The sequence below is a fragment of the Eschscholzia californica genome, unplaced genomic scaffold (assembly GCF_041429995.1).
Source record: "Eschscholzia californica isolate CP2 unplaced genomic scaffold, dmEscCali1.0.p SCAF_4, whole genome shotgun sequence".
Lineage (NCBI taxonomy): Eukaryota > Viridiplantae > Streptophyta > Magnoliopsida > Ranunculales > Papaveraceae > Eschscholzia > Eschscholzia californica.
The window spans coordinates 18736749-18755258 of record NW_028238461.1 but is presented as its reverse complement, the minus strand read 5'-3'; the positions used below and the strand labels follow the sequence as shown (position 1 = coordinate 18755258).

Below are 18510 nucleotides of genomic sequence, written 5' to 3'. Positions count from 1 at the left end.
TATATTGTCAAGTTTGTAGTCATCCTACTCAAAATCAATTTTGAGACAAAGAAAAAACTCAAAATGAACTATCAATGAGTGCAAATGACCCTTCTCACACGCCCCCTCACGTGTGAAGTTCTTTAAGCCTAACATGAAAAAGCTCTTTTTTTTTTTGTTGAACAACATGAAAAAGCTCTTGATAGGAGCATTTTCGAGGAGTTAATGTTCTCATATCATTCTCACACATTTATATATATATATATATATGATTCACTATGAAACCATGACTATTTGATAAAATGCTTGATCAAGCAGTGAATCAGAAGACCATGTTAGTCTAATATTAAAATTGGGATCAGACAAATTAATTTAACTGTAGCAGAAAACAAAAACTATCTTGAACTTAGGGGAACAAGTTAAAATAAACAAATATAACTAATCTTTCATTGACTAGAAATAGGGCAACTTCAAATATTTTATGCAAAGAAAAAATCAAACCAAGATCTATATTCTCTTTCGCATATAAAATAAAAACAAGCAAATCATTATAGTCAGTAGTGAAGTATAGATATATAAGAAAGCTAATCAGTAGAACAACAAATTTCTGTGTTAAGTGCACGTTTTCACTGATGGGGCCTAAAAGGTTGCACCTAAAAGGTATCCACCCGCAAGTGTACGGGCGTCAATTAATAATCCGATAAGACCGGTTTCGATCCTTGGAGATAAGAAGGCGGTTCGGATAACGAAGAGTCTTATCCACCGGTTTAGGTATCACAAGCTAACTTAGAATAAAAAGGAAAGGAACAAAGATAAATGGGGGGGGGGGGGTTTATGATTGAATAAGCAACAAGACGAGAATAAAGAAAGTAAAACTAAGCAACAAAGTAAACGGGCGAGAGAGATTCGAGAGAAGGAGTCGGAGGAACAAGAGTCGAGACGGGTAAGAACTGATTCGAGCAAAAGTTGATTGAGATGGATTCTTCGATCCACAAGATCGATAATGACAAATACTAAGTATCTATTCGCATGAAAATGTAAATAACTTCACCCACATTGACAATCCTAAGCATCATGTGTCTAACTAAGCATAATCGATCAAACGTCACTAAGCATCGACTATCAAACTTACACGCACTATCTAATGAATTGAAAATGAACAAGTATGACACTAATAAGTATAATATGTCAAACTAAGTATAATCGATCAAAGGTTAGTAAGTATCGATTATCAAACTAAGTATGCATTATCAAACTTTGTGTCAATAGACGATTAAGATCAAGGCTTACAGTTTATAAAACTAGACGAAGTCAATTAAACTCACATGTAAGCAAATAATAAGTCATTCGTCACATTCAAATAATGCTTCAAGAGTGTCCGAATACAAGAGTAATGTGTCGAAGTCCAAGAATGCATAATGATAAATCTACAACTATGTATGGTCCGATCTAATGTTCCAAAGTAGAATCGATATTCGACTGCTAAGGTGATGTCTATAAGCACTACATATATCCAGAGATCATACTTAGTCAAACAAACGTCATAATCGATTAATCCCGAATCAACGAAAGTGTTCTCTAGTCGCCTAACTATGTGAAGTGCATGACAAGACACATGAAATTATGACTTAGACTACGATCGATATCGAATACTTCGTTTCTTCTATTAACTATCCGAAGTGCTTGATAAGACACATGAAAATACGATTGAAACGATAATCGAAATAAATGAACATCAATTTATGATCAAGGCATCAAATTATATTAAACATAATCACAAATTCATCACATTTCATGCCATATAACCGACATACTAAGGTTAGCTAAACATGGTAATTGAATAATAAATGGAAAGAAAATGATGAGAGAATCCCCCTTTTTCGATGTGGTTCGAGACTAAGATCGTCGGAAAATATGAGTAGTTAAGGTGCAGTTGATCTCCCCTTAGCAAAATGTTGGGTTCCCCATAGCGACCACCATCATCTTCTTCATTTACAACTCAACCTTCATTAAAGCTAAACCCTAGCTTTCTCTCTCTGGAAATCTTCAACCAAAATCAAATCAAAACGTATGGGAAGCAAGGCCATGACATGGGGAGTAAAAGCCCTAAAGTTTCCGGCCAAAAAAGTTGTCGGAATGTCATGAAAAACCGGTCAAATAGAGTGACTAAATCCGGCCAAAACCATGAAATCCGGCCATGTGCACACTGTCCCGAGCCGGATGCATCCCTTGGTCGCGTCCCGTGAACAGCCCGAGCTGCAGCCGCACGTTCCCGAGCTTGGAAGCTCTTGTCCCGTGCATGAGTTGCTGCTACTCCGTGCTGGAAGCTGCTGCTGTGCTACTGTCCGGTGCTATGGAATGCTCCCTTGCGCAACAACAACTGTTGTCCCGTGCCGGCCAAGCTTAGGCCGGCCCCTTCTCTCTCCTTCTCTCTCTAGCTCTTCCAAACCCTAAAAGTTGATGAAGAACTCTAGCCCCCTTCTCTTTCTCTTGTTTCTTGAAGAAGACGATGAATAGTCTCCAAGTTAAGATGTGAAAAGATGACCCCTCTCTAACTTGATTAAAACCCTAGACTTAGTCACACTTGACTCAGTCTTTAAACCATAAATGGGTGCCTATAAAATCTATACACCTTTCTTCTTCTTTTGGTATAACTTGGGCTTGGACTTGGATTTGGGCTTTGATTTAGAAACAAGAGGGTGCCTCTATGCTTGTCTCTACCTCTTCAATTATATCAAAAGGACTAAATTACCATTGGGCTTTTTTCTTTCCTTTGGTCGCATGAGATGAAAATGTGATAAGTTGCCCGTTTTATTCCGAATCAAACGCCAAACTTCAAATAAACTACCTAGCAATAAAAACACATAAATTTTTAGAAATAACACCCGAAATTGACTAATTAGTCTAAGTTAGGCGCTTCTAATGTGACATTTTCATGTCACATCAATCACCAAGTGGTAAAGATCGTAAATTCCTATTTAGCTGATTATCAGTCAGTCATGTACTTCGGTTTCAAATAGGGTATTTGGAACTTTCTTTTATCATTTAATTGATAGTAATAAACAACTTGGAAAATTTAAACTCATATTCTAGCTAACACAGTCCCATTAGATACAAAGAAGAACGAAGAATCTAGAGTGATAAACAACAAACCTCGGTATCAGCAGCTTCGTCTAAACTTTTCCAGGGTTTTGCACTTCGGTAGCTTTGTCTCTGTCCCTATGCATATTTCTCTCCCTCTGCCTATTTCTCTCTTTCTCGTTATCTCTAGATTTCTCTCTCTCCTCTCGAACTAGGCACCGAGAAAGACAACCGACTGTTTAGGGTTTACGGCAAATGGGAAAGACAACCTAGTTTTTAGTAAAACAAGTTGCCCCTAGTAATTTGCAACTTTTACCGACTGTTTTCAAACACCGTCACTAAAAACTGTCGCCAGAAGTCCCTATTTCAGTAGTGTTTGGTGCGAATCGAGCATAGGACTTCCAGGATTTTGAAACACATGAACAACCAACTGAACTATCAGTTGTTGGCACAACTCCACGTTATAGTATAATATGTTAAATTCATTATTATGTGATAATCAGATAGTAAAATTGAAATTGCTGACACGATAATTTAACGTGGTTATTCGGATAAATGGATAATCGCGACTTACATTGACGAAGAAATAATTGCTTTATTACTAGTTACCACAATCATGGATTTGATTCACTACATTTGTCAGACACAACCGAATGATTAAGTTGTAGGCCGCAACTCATATTTATATAGTGACTTAGAGTTTTCCAGTTTTCTGATATTCCTAGTTAATCTAGGAAACGAGATAATATCTATCTAATAATAAAATTAGATGATTACATGGAATATTCTAAATACATAAAACTAAATTTTAGATCTGGATCTTCAGATATCTTAATATATCCTCAAATATTTCCAGACTTTTCTTGATCGTGTCTGATTCCGTCTAATATTATTCACATATCTAATTGCCCCGGCAAGTTGAAGCACGGAAGATGTGAAGTGTTCAACTTAAATAAAAGAGTGAAGTCACGTGCAAAACATTGCGGCTTACATGAATCGGCTAGGTTAGACGGAGCAACTACGACTTCGATTGGAGAAAAAAAAATGTGTTTCTCGGCTTCATGAACAAAAATAACTTAGACCTGGCATGCTTGGTTGACGAAAAAAATAAAGCCTCACGGTTGACGTTTCTTGTCGGCAGAAGTTCGATGAGGCTACAGGTGGTTTGTTTTAAGCATATCACCCAATAAACACACTGTTGCACCATTAAATAAAAACAATACCACCGTTAATGTACCCAATTTGAAATCCAACCCGAGTTTTTTTCTTTTTTTTTGTCATTTTCGTTTCGACGACCTTTTCTATACAGGTGATTGTTGAGATACGTAGCTGATTTTCATTCAATCAAGGCAAGTCAAAGTTTCTTTACAGTATTTTCATCTTTTCTCTCCAAGTCAGACACTTCAAATTTGCAGGGGGTGCTGAGATACGTGTGTAACACGTGTATGTACCTGACGGATCAAGAAGACGAGATCCGACGATCAAAACTATTGCAAGATATTTGAACATATGTGAAGATCCTGAACATTCAGTTTCATATATTCAGGATCTTCACATATGTTCAAATATCTTGCAATAGTCTTGATCGTCGGATCTCGTCTTCTCGATCTGTCACGTGTTACACACGTATCTTAACAATGATAATTTTGATTGAAGATGAAAGTTATGGAACAACAGATAATCACAATGACACAATAAAGACGTGAAACTTGAACATCACAAGAATAACTTGGGAACTAGAAAAAAAATTGTGAAAGTAATAGATCGATTATTATATCAGAACAAACAATTAAAAAAACGTTACAAATTTTACGAAAGCTTGAATAGGGATCGATTAACCTGCTCAGATACCATGCCAAATTCACGATTATGTGATTATCGTATAGGAAAAATTGAAACTGTCCACACGATAATTAACGTGGTTCAGTCGTATAATCACGACATACATCAATCCACGAATAATTAATTGTTTTATTAATAGCCACCACAATCGTTACATTGGTTAGACATAACCGGTGGATTAAACTATAGGACCCAACTTATATTTATACTGTAGAGTTTCCTAATATTCCTAGTTATTCTAGGAAACAAGATATCATCTAATAATATTACCCCCTCCATCCCAAATTAAGAGTCCCATTTGGAAAATGTGTACTTTTTTCACAAATTTTACTTTTTCATATTTACCCATATTATTACAGAAAATGAGTGAGGGGTCCAAATTTTGGATGGTAAATCAGAGTCCAATCCCATTTTGCCCCATAATGAGTTTCTAGTCGAAATTTTCTGAAAAATAATCTGACGCATCCTCCCATCAAATTTTTTACTTTCCACGAATTTACAGAATTGCCATTACAAAATATACCAACTTGCAATTTTCGTTCTTTTTTCCAGATTTATTTCTTTTTTTTTATTTAATCCCATACATATGTATCTGTCCAATCTCAACAGATTTTTCTCTCTTTCAAATCACTTTTCAGTTTTTTTTCTCTCCAATGCCTACTTTCTCTCTAATTCACTTTCTCGATTTTTCTTTACAAACTTGTGATTTGTTTCTCATTCAAATTTATTTCTCTTTTCATTTTTTTTCCAGATTTTCTACTTTTTAAATTTATACTTTCCTCATTTTTGGTAGTTTTTTATTGATTTGTTTCTATATATTTTTTGGTAGTTTCCCATTGATTTGATTCTCTCTGTATTTTTTCTTCTTTTTGAACATATTTTCTTTCTCCAATCTTAACTTCTTTCCTTCTCTCAAACATTCTCTCCTTATATGATGGACAATTATAGGACATTCTTTCCAAAACGTAAATTATTTTCAATGGAAATTGATAGAACATTTTTCTTTTTACTGTACATTTTTTTATGTACTGGACACTTTTGTACTAGGAATTTTCTTTTGTACCAGGAATTGTTTTATTTACGAGCTATTTGGTTATGTACTAGACACTTTTGTACTGGGAATTTTCTTGTGTACCGGAAATTGTTTTATGTACTAGCCATTTGGTTATGAACTAGACACTTTTGTGCGGAATTTTCTTGTGTACGGGGAATTGTTTTCTGTACTAGCCATTTGGTTATGTACTAGACACTTTTGTACTGAAAATTTTCTTGTGTACCGGGAATTATTTTATGTACTAGCCATTTGATTATGTACTGGACACTTTTGTTCTGAGTTATGTACCGGGTATTGTTTTATATACTGCCCGTTTGGGTATGTACTAGACAATTTTTGGAAAGAAAGTATAGGAAATTTTATGAAATATATCTGATTTCATTCACATCTTACAAACCTCTAACAAATAAGCCGAAGTTTGATCACAAATAGTTGACCAAATCAACAGAGATATTCAATTTGGGCTGAAGATACCCGATTTACAAATTTAGGGAAACTAAATATGATAAACCAGATTCATAAAACATGGTGAAATAGATCCATGAATCCAGAAAATCAAAGATTTCATTCAGAAACCTCTTAATAAGAACCTAACCATACGAAATCGATCATAAATCATCAACTACCCTTGATCTTTTGAACCATATGAAGTCGACCATTGTGACACCCTTATTTTCTTATTTATATCAAATTAGGTGGAAATAACAAAACTCCAGGTCAATTTGGGTTTGGGCCTAATATGAAGAGTAAGTTAGTGTGGGCTTGAGTATCATAAAATAGAAGTGGGTTAGAAGGAAAAAAATAGGGTTGCTTGAGGTGATTATATAAAAAGGGGGTAAAGATCTTTTTGTAAATCTAGAACAAAACTTAGATAGAGAAAGAGAAATGGTATTCTTTAGAGAAGATTTTGATCAACAAATTGAAGAAATCTATGTATTGTTTATGATATAGTTGGTACATCTTCTTAATCTTCAACAAGCCACTCCTTAGTGAAGGAAGAATGAATAAAGAAGAAAAGAGGTAGAGATGGAGTTCTCTAGAGAGAGAAAGAGGCATGATTGTGGTCTTGATGTCATCTAAAGCAAAAAGAAGTAGATTTCCTAATTCTTTTGTAGGCTTTTTCAATTTATTCCTGTTAGAAATTGGCCTAAACCATATTTTAGATTCCATTGGGCCTGGGCCTAGTTTGTCTTGGTATTAATATGAAAGGGTTAGATAGAGAAAGGGGATATATATGGAGAAGAGTCCAGGAGGTTTTCTTTTAAGTTCTTGGTGGCTACTTTGAAGAGTGTATGCAAGTCTAGTGAGAAAAATTAATGGAACTAGTTGGTGATTCCTTTTGTGTATTTAAAGGTTAGTATTCATTTCTTTGATATTTAAATTTCTTATAAAAAAGAGATTTGAGTTCATATTTGAATCTAAGTTTGATGAGATTTAGTTGATTGATAATTTTAGGGTTCATTACTTGAGGTTTCTTTTGATGAGAGCCATAATGCTTTAGCATTTTAACACTTTGAGAATCTAGGGTTTGTAAAAAATTGGGGATCTTGTAAGAAAGATGGCAAATATGGTACAATCTCAAATACCTAGATTTAACAAAAGAAAACTGTGGGCATTAGTCTATCCAAATGAGTGTGTTGTTGGGTTCTCAAGATTAGTGGGATATTGTTCAAAATGGTTATGTAGAACCAAGTTTAGAAGAAGAGGATAGTATGAATGATTTACAAAAAAATGTTCTTAAAGATTCAAGGAAGAATGATAAAAAAGCTTTGTTTCTCATATATCAAGGGATAGATAGTCCTACATTTGAAAAAGTATCCGAAGCAAAATCATTGAAAGAGGCTTGGACTATTCTCAAGAATTCTTTTAGAGGAGTTGATAAAGTAGTGAAGGCTCGTTTTCAAATTTTGCGCGGTGAATTTGAAAGGTTGAGTATGAATGAAGGAGAACTTGTTTCCGATTATGTTTCAAGAGTATTTTCTAATATTAACGAAATGAAAAGGTGTGGTGAAAAATGTGATGATGTTCGGGCGATGGAGAAGATTTTACGATCTTTGACACCTAAATTTGATAATGTGGTTATTGTTGTTGAAGAATCAAAAGACTTAGAATCTATGACGGTAGATGAATTGATGGGAGCATTGCAAATCCATGAATAAAGAGTGAATAGAAATGTTACAAACTCTTCAAATTATTCGGTTGATCAAGTGCTTCAAGCAAAACTAACTTTAGAAGAAAAACAATGTATATCAAAAAAGGAAAAAGATTATGAGAGTTATGGAAGAGGCTATGACTATCATAGAAGGGGCTTTGGAAACCAAAGAGGAAGAAATCCTTTTAATAGAGGAAGAACAAATGAATCAAGAGGAAGAGGTAGAGGAAACTTTACTAGACCTTATAATAGTCAAGGAAGAGATAAAAGGGATATTGAATGCTACAATTGTCACAAACTTGGACATTATAGTAATGAATGTTGGTATAAAAATGAAGTAAAGGAAGAATCAAATCTTGTTGAGAACGATGTAGAAATTAATGTGGATCCTACATTGTTATTTTCTTGTGATGGGTTTGATGAATCTCAAACAAATACTTGGTATTTTGATACCGGTGCAAGTAATCATATTTGTGGGAAAAGAGAATTGTTTGTTGAAGTAAATGAAAATGTAAAAGGGAATATAAAGTTTGGCGACTCTTCAAAGATTCCGGTGATAGGAAAAGGTAATATCCTCATTCAACTAAAAAATGGCAACCATAGTTATATTTCCGATGTTTATTATGTTCCCGATATGAAAAATAATATTTTGAGTTTGGGACAACTTTTAGAGAAGGGATATGATATTAGATTGAAGGATCTTCATCTCACATTAAGAGATAGAAGTGGAACTCTCATTGCCAAGGTGAAGATGGCGAAAAATAGATTATTTCCTTTGAACATTCAACATGGTGATGTAAAATGCTTAAACTCTATTGTGAAAGATAGATCTTGGTTGTCGCATTTGAGACTTGGACATCTAAACTTTGATGGGATGAAGACTTTGGCAAGCAAGAATATGGTAAGGGGTTTACCATATATTGATCACCCACATAAGTGTGTGAAGGATGTATCTTTGGTAAACATCATCGAACAAATTTTTCGAAAGAAGGAAGGTGGAGAGCTTATAATCCATTGGAACTTGTGCATACCGATGTTTGTGGTCCATTGAAGCATGACAAATGGAGGTAATAACTATTTCCTTACTTTCATTGATGATTATAGTAGAAAAACATGGGTATACTTCTTCAAAAATAAATTTGAAGTATTTGAAGCATTTAAAGAATTCAAGAATATGGTTGAAAAACAAAGTGGTTATGTGATCAAGAAATTAAGATCCGATAGAGGTGGAGAATACACTTTTAAGAGATTTTGATATGTTTTGTAAAAATCATGGGATTATTCATGAACTTACTCCATCATACACACCACAACTAAATGGAGTGTCCGAGAGGAAAAACCGCACCATATTAAATATGGCAAGAAGCATGTTAAAAGAGAAAATGTTGCCTAGAAATTTTTCGGGGGAAGCCGTGGCATGTGCCGTATATTTGTTGAATAAATGTCCCACAAAAAGTGTGTATATGAAGACACCGGAAGAGGCCTGGAGCTACTACAAGCCAAGTGTGGCTCATTTAAAAGTTTTTGGGTGCATTGCTTATGAAAAGATACCAGAAGCAAGAAGAACAAAACTTGATGACAAAGGTGAAAAATACATATTCCTTGGTTATAATGAACAAACAAAATGCTACAAGTTATTCAACCCTATTGACAATAAAGTTCTCCTTAGTAGAGACGTTGTATTTGAAGAAGAAATGGCATGGGAGTGGAAAGGAAAAGAAATTACTAAAGTTGAACTTGAGCTTGAAGGGGAAGAACATGAAAAAGAAGAAGCACCAAGAGAAGTTCAAAGAGAGCCACAAACACCGATGTATAGAGAAGCATCATCATCGTCATCACCTTCATCCTCGTCTCAATCATCCTACATCGGGGGGAAGTTCTAGTGAAAGACCAATGAAGACAAGAAGTTTGAGAGAAATTTATGAAGTTGTAGATAATGAAGAAGAATTGAACTTGTGTTGTTTTCTCATGGATTGTGATCCTATTAGTTATGAAGAGGACATCCAAGAAGGAAAATGGGAAAATGCAATGAATGAAGAAATTAATGCAATTGAAAAAAATGATACGTGGGAGTTGACAAATTTGCCAAAGGGATACAAACCTATTGGCGTGAAGTGGGTGTATAAGACAAAGAAGAATGCAAGTGGAGAATTCCAAAGATACAAAGCAAGACTTGTAGCTAAAGGTTACAAGCAAAGAGCCGGCATTGATTATAGTGAGGTATTTGCTCCCGTTGCTCGTACGGAAACAATTAGATTGTTAATCTCTATAGCGGTTCAATATTCATGGAAGATTTATCAACTTGATGTCAAGTCGGAATTTTTAAATGGTATCCTAGAAGAAGAGATATATGTTGAACAACCTTTGGGATATGTTAGAAAGAGAAAAGAAGATAAAGTTTATAAGTTAAAGAGCCCTTTATGGGTTAAAGCAAGCTCCACGTGCATGGAATGCAAGAATTGATAAGTATTTTCAAGAAAATGTGTTTGAAAAGTGTCCTCATGAGCACACTTTGTATATGAAAGTGAAAGAAGATGGAGGTATGTTATTTGTTTGTCTCTATGTTGATGATTTGATATTCACCGGTAATGATTCAAAACTATTTGATGAGTTCAAGAATAGCACGATTAAGGATTTTGATATGACCGATATTGGGTTGATGGGTCATTTCTTTGATATTTAACTATTTGGTGATTCCTTTTGTGTATTTAAAGGTTAGTAGTCATTTCTTTGATATTTAACTTTCTTATAGAAAAGAGATTTGAGTTCATATTTGAATCTAAGTTTGATGAGATTTAGTTAATTGAAAATTTTAGGGTTCATTACTTGAGGTTTTTTATTTGTGATTAATCTTTTATCATCAAACAACAATTCCATGATAGGTTTATTATTGTTAATTACATAAGTTCTATAAAGAATGATTGAATGATTTAGATATTAGTTATATCTTGAATTTCATAAAACATCTATAGAGGACAATATGGTTGGAAAGGTATGTTTGTGTAATTTCTAGTGGTTCAAACAGTGAACTAATTGGAGTTCCGAGTGAGGAGTTATAATAGTTTTCGTACGAGGTGTCAGAACAGTCCCTACTGTATTTTGGTCTAGATTAAAATTAAATCTGGTATTGATTGATAATAAATCTCGGTGTGTATCTTATATGGTTGGAAATGTCTGTTTGTTTACTTTCTAGTGGTTCAAACGGTGAGTTAATTGGATATCCGAGCGAAGAGTTATAGTAGTTTTTGTACGAGGTGTTAGAACAGTCCCTACTGTATTTCGGTTTAGATTAAAATTAAATCTGGTATTGAGTGATAATGAATCTCGGTGTGTATCTTATATGGTTGGAAAGGTCTGTTTGGCTACTTTCTAGTGGTTTAAACGGTGCATTAATTGGAGTTCCGAGTGAGGAGTTATAATAGTTTTTGTACTAGGTGTCGAGACAATCTCCAATGAGCGAATTTATTGAGATAATTCACATGGTTTCTATTCTTTAAGCAATGTATTTCTTAGGTAGATGATACCTTAATGGTGAGTCTATATTTGTTAACTATTATTGTTATTTGTTTGTTTGAAGTTGTGATCCACGTGAGGATCTATTATGAACATCATTCATTTTGACTTGTCATGTGTTGTTGGCTTGAATGGTTTGGTGAACTTGTTTGTAATTCTTTATTAGAGCCAATGTTTGTGGTGTGATGCTATTATGGGTGTGTGATGCTATTATGGGTGTGTGATGTGATGGAGTTGATGGAGGGTTGTATGAGTTTATGTGGTCAGTTCGGCCCTCTCTACCGGATGCGATCTAGGTATGGAGCGTATGGGGTCGGCACTAACACAATGGATGACCTTGTGGACCACACTCTCATTCAACTTATGTTTGTTGTATGATTCTATTATGTATGTGATGTGATGGAGTTGATGGAGGGTTGTATGAGTTTATGTGGTTGGTTCGGTCCTCTCTACCGGATGCGATCTAGGTATGGAGCGTATGGGGTCGGCACTAACACAATGGATGACCTTGTGGACCACACTCTCATTCAACTTATGTTTGTTGTATGATTCTATTATGTATGTGATGTGATGGAGTTGATGGAGGGTTGTATGAGTTTATGTGGTTGGTTCGGTCCTCTCTACCGGATGCGATCTAGGTATGGAGCGTATGGGGTCGGCGCTAACACAAGGGTAACCTTGTGGACCACACTCTTATACAACGTGGACACCAACTTGGGATATCATTCGACGAGGGTTTGATGATTGTGTTTTTTGGCATAATGTTTTGTCGATTAAATTGTCAAGTTTGGGTTCTATAAAGGTGTATCTTGGTCAAAAGTGTGATCTTTTTATATCTATCGAAAAGGAGAAAGATTGTTGTATTATGAGAGTTAATATTGGATTAGACTGCGAGGACATTGAAAACCTAATAATCAAGAACATAAATTGTTAGTTTCTACATCTATGAGGTAAATTTCGCTGTATTATGTTAGTTGTCACGTTAAATTTTAGATAACGTCAATAATGAATATGAATGCAATGTTTCCTTTATTGGGGATTGAGCTTGCCTACCCGAGACTTGGGTTTGAGAAAATCTACTGCAGTTGGGTTTTAACTCCAGCTATTTTGTTTTTCAGGTATTGATTGTGCACTCATGGTAGGCATTGCTCGTGGATCCAGTTTGAAGGTCTCAAATCTTCAATTTCAAGGCGGTTAGCTTGAGATTTGAGATTTGGGGCGCTACAACCTTTGATCTTCTTTTAGAGAGAGAAAGAAACCCAATATATAAACAAGAAGACCTTTGGATGTATATATAAGAACAGAAAACTTTTAGAGAGAGATTTGAATGACAAACTTTTAGAGAGAGATTTGAAGAAGATAAGAACTGAATGTAAATTTAAGACCTTGAGGTGTATAAATAAGAAGGAAGATGGAATTGAAACATATAAATGGGTTGGATGAAAGGAATTCGGGGTCCAAATTCAGAATAACAGAGCGCGACTTGAAAAAAAGTTGAAAGAGAAAGAGAGAGAGAAGTGCAATTTTTTTGAAGGTTTTAGAGAGAGTAACAAAAGGAGAAGAAAGAGTTTCCCGGTTTTTTTTTAGGGTTTATTGTCTGATTCATGTCAAATCCGTAGCAGGGAATTTAATGTTCCCTTACAATCAAGCTGACACGCTGTCAGCAAACGTGACAGTGTCCCGTCTAAGGGCAAGAAGGAAAGAAAAAACCTTGAAATAATGAGGTGTCCCCATTTGGGCTGGAAAGTCATTTTGGGGCAAAAAGAGGTTAGGCTCTGATTTACCCCTCACTCATTTTGAACCCTCACTCATTTTGAACCCTCACTCATTTTTTGTAATATTTATTGCTATAGCTTCTATATTCATATATTTAGTTTGTTGTATAGGTACTATTATAATCTATATAATGAAACTGTTATTTTTTTAAATTCATTACTTACAATAACTTCACCTACAACTTGGTAAGATTTTAGATAATTATTTGGACGGTATGATTTTTGTTACTGTCTTATTATTGCGATGGGAGATGCTAGAGAGCCCAAATTTTTTGGGCATTTTAATGTCCAGCTGATGTGGAATCACTAAAAGACAAGGTTTTTTCAAATTTTGACTACGGTGGGGACCGCTTTTATTTCTAAATGAGGAAATATGTCACCCTCTAAGTACCAATTTCTAAGTTACTCTATCATTTCCCTATTGCGATATAAGGAATCCCGCGATTAAAATTTCGCACTAGCCTCAATAAAAAATTCTCAGCCACCCTACGTGAGATTTGAAAATATAGATTTTGTTTTGACATGCTTTTCGGATGCAGCCAATATTTATTAGAATAGTCAGAATAATTCTTTATATAGTGCTCATAAACTAACTCTTTCCAAGACCAAGTGCCAAAATAAGTTATCACTTCCTGAAGTTTTTCAATGGAGCTAAGTTTCCCTTCCATAGGAGCGATCTTAGTTTCTCTCCTGTCCTTCTTCTTCTTCTTCTTTAAGCTGATTAACATTTTAGGAAAGCAATTCAAAATCCAAAACCTTAACTCAAGATTGCCTCCTGGACCGTGGAAATTGCCTCTTATCGGAAATTTGCATAATGTGTCTGGTTCCCTACCGCATCGCACTCTTACAGATCTTGCCAAGAAATATGGACCCTTATTTCACCTACAACTTGGTGAGATTTCAGCTGTTGTAGTCTCGTCACCTAAGGTCGCAGAACAGTTTATGAAAACACATGACCTAAACTTTTCGTCTAGACCACAGACTCTAAGTACATATATTTTGTCCTATGGATACACCAACATAGCCTTTTCTCCTTATGGGAAATATTGGAGGCAGTTGCGAAAGATTGTTACTTTGGAACTCCTAAGCAACAAGCGTGTAAATTCATTCAGGCATATAAGGGAGGAAGAAGTATCGAAACTCATTCAAAAAATTTCATCGACGGCTGCTTCTAGATTACCAATTAATCTCACACAAGAGATATTGACGGTCTTGACTGACATAACTTGCAGGGCCGCTTTCGGTAAGCAGTGCACGGATAAAGAAATATTTACATCATCTATTCAGGAAGTAATTAAGTTGTCAGGAGGTTTCGATCCAGGAGATTTATTCCCCTCCCTAAAATTCATTCATGCCAACAAAGAAAAATTCAGAAGTATACACCATAAGATTGATAGAATACTGGAAGACATAATCGGCGATCACAGGTCGAGAATGATCACCACCAATCCCATGGAGAATGATGAATTGGAGGAAGATCTAGTAGATGTGTTTATTCGACTTCAAGAGCATGGGGGACTCGAGATTCCAATAACAACAGACAACATTAAAGCTGTCATATCGGTTAGTCTATATATATATATATATATATATATATATAGGTTCAAATGTGAAATTGTCATGTCTTAAAAAATTAGCTAATTCCCTAAAGGTTTAATGATTGAGATGGTTTTGAGGTTCTCTTTTAATTTGCAGGACATTTTCACAGCAGGGACAGAGACTTCAGCAACTACATTAGGATGGGCGATTTCAGAACTAATAAGAAACCCAAGAATAATGAAGAAAGCACAGGCGGAGGTCAGAGAGGTGTTGAATGGGAAGAGAAAGATCGACGAGACAGACATCCATAAAATGGAATACATAAATTTAATTGTGAAAGAAACTCTAAGAGTGCACCCTCCTGGACCACTGCTTCCAAGAGAATGCAGAGAAACATGTAAGATTGATGAATATGAGATACCAATAAAAACAAAAATCATAATCAATGCTTGGGCGATAGGAAGAGATGAGAAGTACTGGAGAGATGCTGAGACCTTTGAACCAGAAAGGTTTAGTAGTGGTACAGTTGATTATAAGGGTACCAACTTCGAATTTTTACCATTTGGGGCTGGTAGAAGGATGTGTCCAGGGATCTCATTTGCCATAGCGAGTATTGAGCTACCACTAGCTCAACTACTGTACAACTTTGATTGGGAACTCCTCAATGGGGCCAAACCAGAAGATCTAGACATGTCTGAGTCCTTCGGGGCCACCGTCAAGAGAAAAACAGATTTACACCTAATTCCCACTCCTTACCACTTTTCAGGTCTAACCCATTAAGTCGGAGAAGTACAAGTATTTGTTTTTAAAAGTACGAGTCCTGAAATGATCTTTACCTAAGCTACGAGGCTTTTAAAGCTATATATGGGTTCATATTCAGTAATTGCTATCTAGGTTTTTAGATCTTATTAAGCCTTAGATTGGTCAATGGTAAGTGTTTCATCGTTTCCATTTACAAGAACATGTGAAGTGTTATTTACCTTGTTGTGTTTTAAAATGCTTATGGAGTCGTCAACTGTTTCGTGCGCAATGTTTTTGAATAATTAAATCATTTAAAGTACTATAAATGCTACAAAATTCACTAGATAAGTACTAGATTGGTCAACTGTTGCGTGCACAATGTTTTATTTAATTTTTTTTCATTTCATTTTTATGGTCATAAGTGAATTTTTATGACCAAAATTCACTAGATAAGTACAATTTGAATAAATGCTTAATTTTTTTTTATTTCGTTTGGACTTTTAGAAAGCATTTACTACGTTTTCTAGACTTATCTCTATGAATTGAACATTCAAATCCAAAACACAAAGAGGCACAATCTATATATTCATAGAAATAAATTAGTATTACACTTATACGAAATTATAAACTAGATATTTTCAACACTCCTCAATATTTGTAATTTTCGTGGTTCTTGAATTGTTGAAATTTTTCTAAAGTAATAGCTTTTGTAAATATATCTGTCAATTGCTCGTTCTTGTTGACAAATTGAAGTTGAATTTCTTAATTTCCTACCAAAATACGAATTAAATGAAGACGTAGACGGTACAGCTTCTTACGGTAAAAAAACACAAGATTTTTTGTCATTGCTATGGTGCACATATTGTTACAATAAATAGTTGTAGGATCATTTTCCTTTTTCAAACAAATTTTCCAAATTCACCTTAGTGCTTCACATCTTCTATCAGTTGTTGCAATCTATTCCGTTTCTGTTGACGATAATACAAAAATAACTACAAGAATGAAGATTTTTCGGGACGGTATTATTACGTCCACAAAACCATCAGAAATACTATTGACAATCTGGTTCCGTCGGAAGTGATCTATTTCTGACGGAATATCTAATATGCTGTCGGAAATAGTTGTTTATATAAAAAAACCTAGTTGGAAACCGAAATTAGAGAAAAAATTATGTCAAATCCTAAACTAGCACAAAACTGTTCACAAAAATTAAGTGTAAACCAGCAACAACTCAAACAAAAAATAAAAACATATCTATAGGGTACATTTTCTATAAGTGGCAATTACATTTGTATCCTAGTCTCATTCCTATCTACACCATACAGAGAGAGAGAGTCTGTGATGACGTCAGCAGGCGATTTCTCAATCTATCCTTTTCTGTAACCCTAATTCTCATCCACCATCAAAATCAAACTCATCGAAAACCTAATCAAGTTAATCCTAAGCACTAAAGACTATCAACAACATCTCTAGCTTTAACAAGAATTGAAACCTCTTAACAAATATCCAGGTTCATTAATGCAATCTAGTCTAGGTTAAAGGCAATCAATAGGGAATAATCAAGAGATACTAAAAGCTGGCAAAAACCTCTCAAGGAAGGATATCAGGATAACCTGCAAATTTGGCCGATTTTTTCCTCGGGAAGAAGCAAAAAGGAAGATCAAGCAAAACGGATAAGTTTCTCTAAATACTCATCTATTTACATCTGTCTCGTTTTAATTAGTAAAATTAATATGAGGTATAACTAATCCGATTACCAAGATGGGCTACTCATAAGAACCTCACGCATGCGCCGGATTCCGAGGGTTTGAAGACGCTCGGCCTTCCATCTCTGGTTTACCTTCCCACGTAATTCCAAGTGGTTTCTTTCTGGTCGGTTTTTCGAGAAGGATGGCTTTCCTACGACATAACACTTACACGTGGGTTACATTCAAATGAATATCATTAATTAGTCTTCATCCTCGACATGCAGAAGCCTGTTGATATTCCTTCTCAACCCCCTTTAAAAGTAGTTAAAAGCTGCCCTCCCAAACAGAGAAGACAACTCCTCACCCTCTTGATTCTCTTTCTTTCTCTGATGTCGCCAAACCCCCAAGTTAACCCAGAAGAGCTCTCTCAGTTGATGTCGATCCAACTTAGTCTCTCCGACTATGGCAAGTTGACCATCAATTATCCCAAACCTGCAGAGATCAAGCAACTTCCTGTCATATCGACTGGTTTTCTTGTTCGATTATGTTGTCAATATGATTATGGTATTGGCTTCATCCGAAAGCACCTCTCTGCACAATCTAGATTCTTTAGAGAAAGTCGTATCACTCCCTCAGCTACAGGCCCTAACCACTTCATGATCAAGCCGAGAAACCTTATAGCTCTTAATGAAATTAACCAAGGTCGGCCATGGGTTATTCGAGGTTACTTAGTGGTTATGCAAGAAGTTGACTTTCCTCTTCATGGAGAGGTTCCAGCACTGATGCTCGAACTGATGTGGTGTAGTCTGTCAGGTTTGCCTTCCTCCATACAGAATTGCCATGATCTTGACATAATCTTTTTGTTGCATGGGTTTCATTCTGCAAATTCAACCTCGTAACTTCAGTAAGGTAACGAACACCAGTTTACGGATTCAATTTATGTATGATGTTAGAACACCTCTGCTAGCCACTCTTAACTCAGTCTTTTCTGATGGAGGTAAGCCTATCAATTTTAGCTATCTTAAGTTTCCAAAGGCAATTTGTCATAAGTGTAGGATAGTAGAGAACCCCATTAATCCTTGTCTTCCACCCCAAGATCATATTAACAGCGTCCCTATGGAAGTTAACTTCGTCGCCCATGGTCCA

The 18510-nt window shown here is 35.4% G+C and overlaps 1 protein-coding gene across 1 annotated transcript; it reads left to right on the top strand.

The window, feature by feature from the left end:
* The first annotated feature begins 13997 nt into the window (after nt 1-13997).
* On the top strand, nt 13998-16002 carry LOC147543408 (desmethyl-deoxy-podophyllotoxin synthase-like). The gene is made up of 2 exons (XM_086638179.1): nt 13998-14959; nt 15092-16002. The coding sequence occupies exons 1-2, from the start codon at nt 14042-14044 to the stop codon at nt 15713-15715; spliced, it is 1542 nt and encodes a 513-aa protein (XP_086494305.1). The 5' UTR covers nt 13998-14041; the 3' UTR covers nt 15716-16002.
* Nucleotides 16003-18510: the final 2508 nt, after the last annotated feature.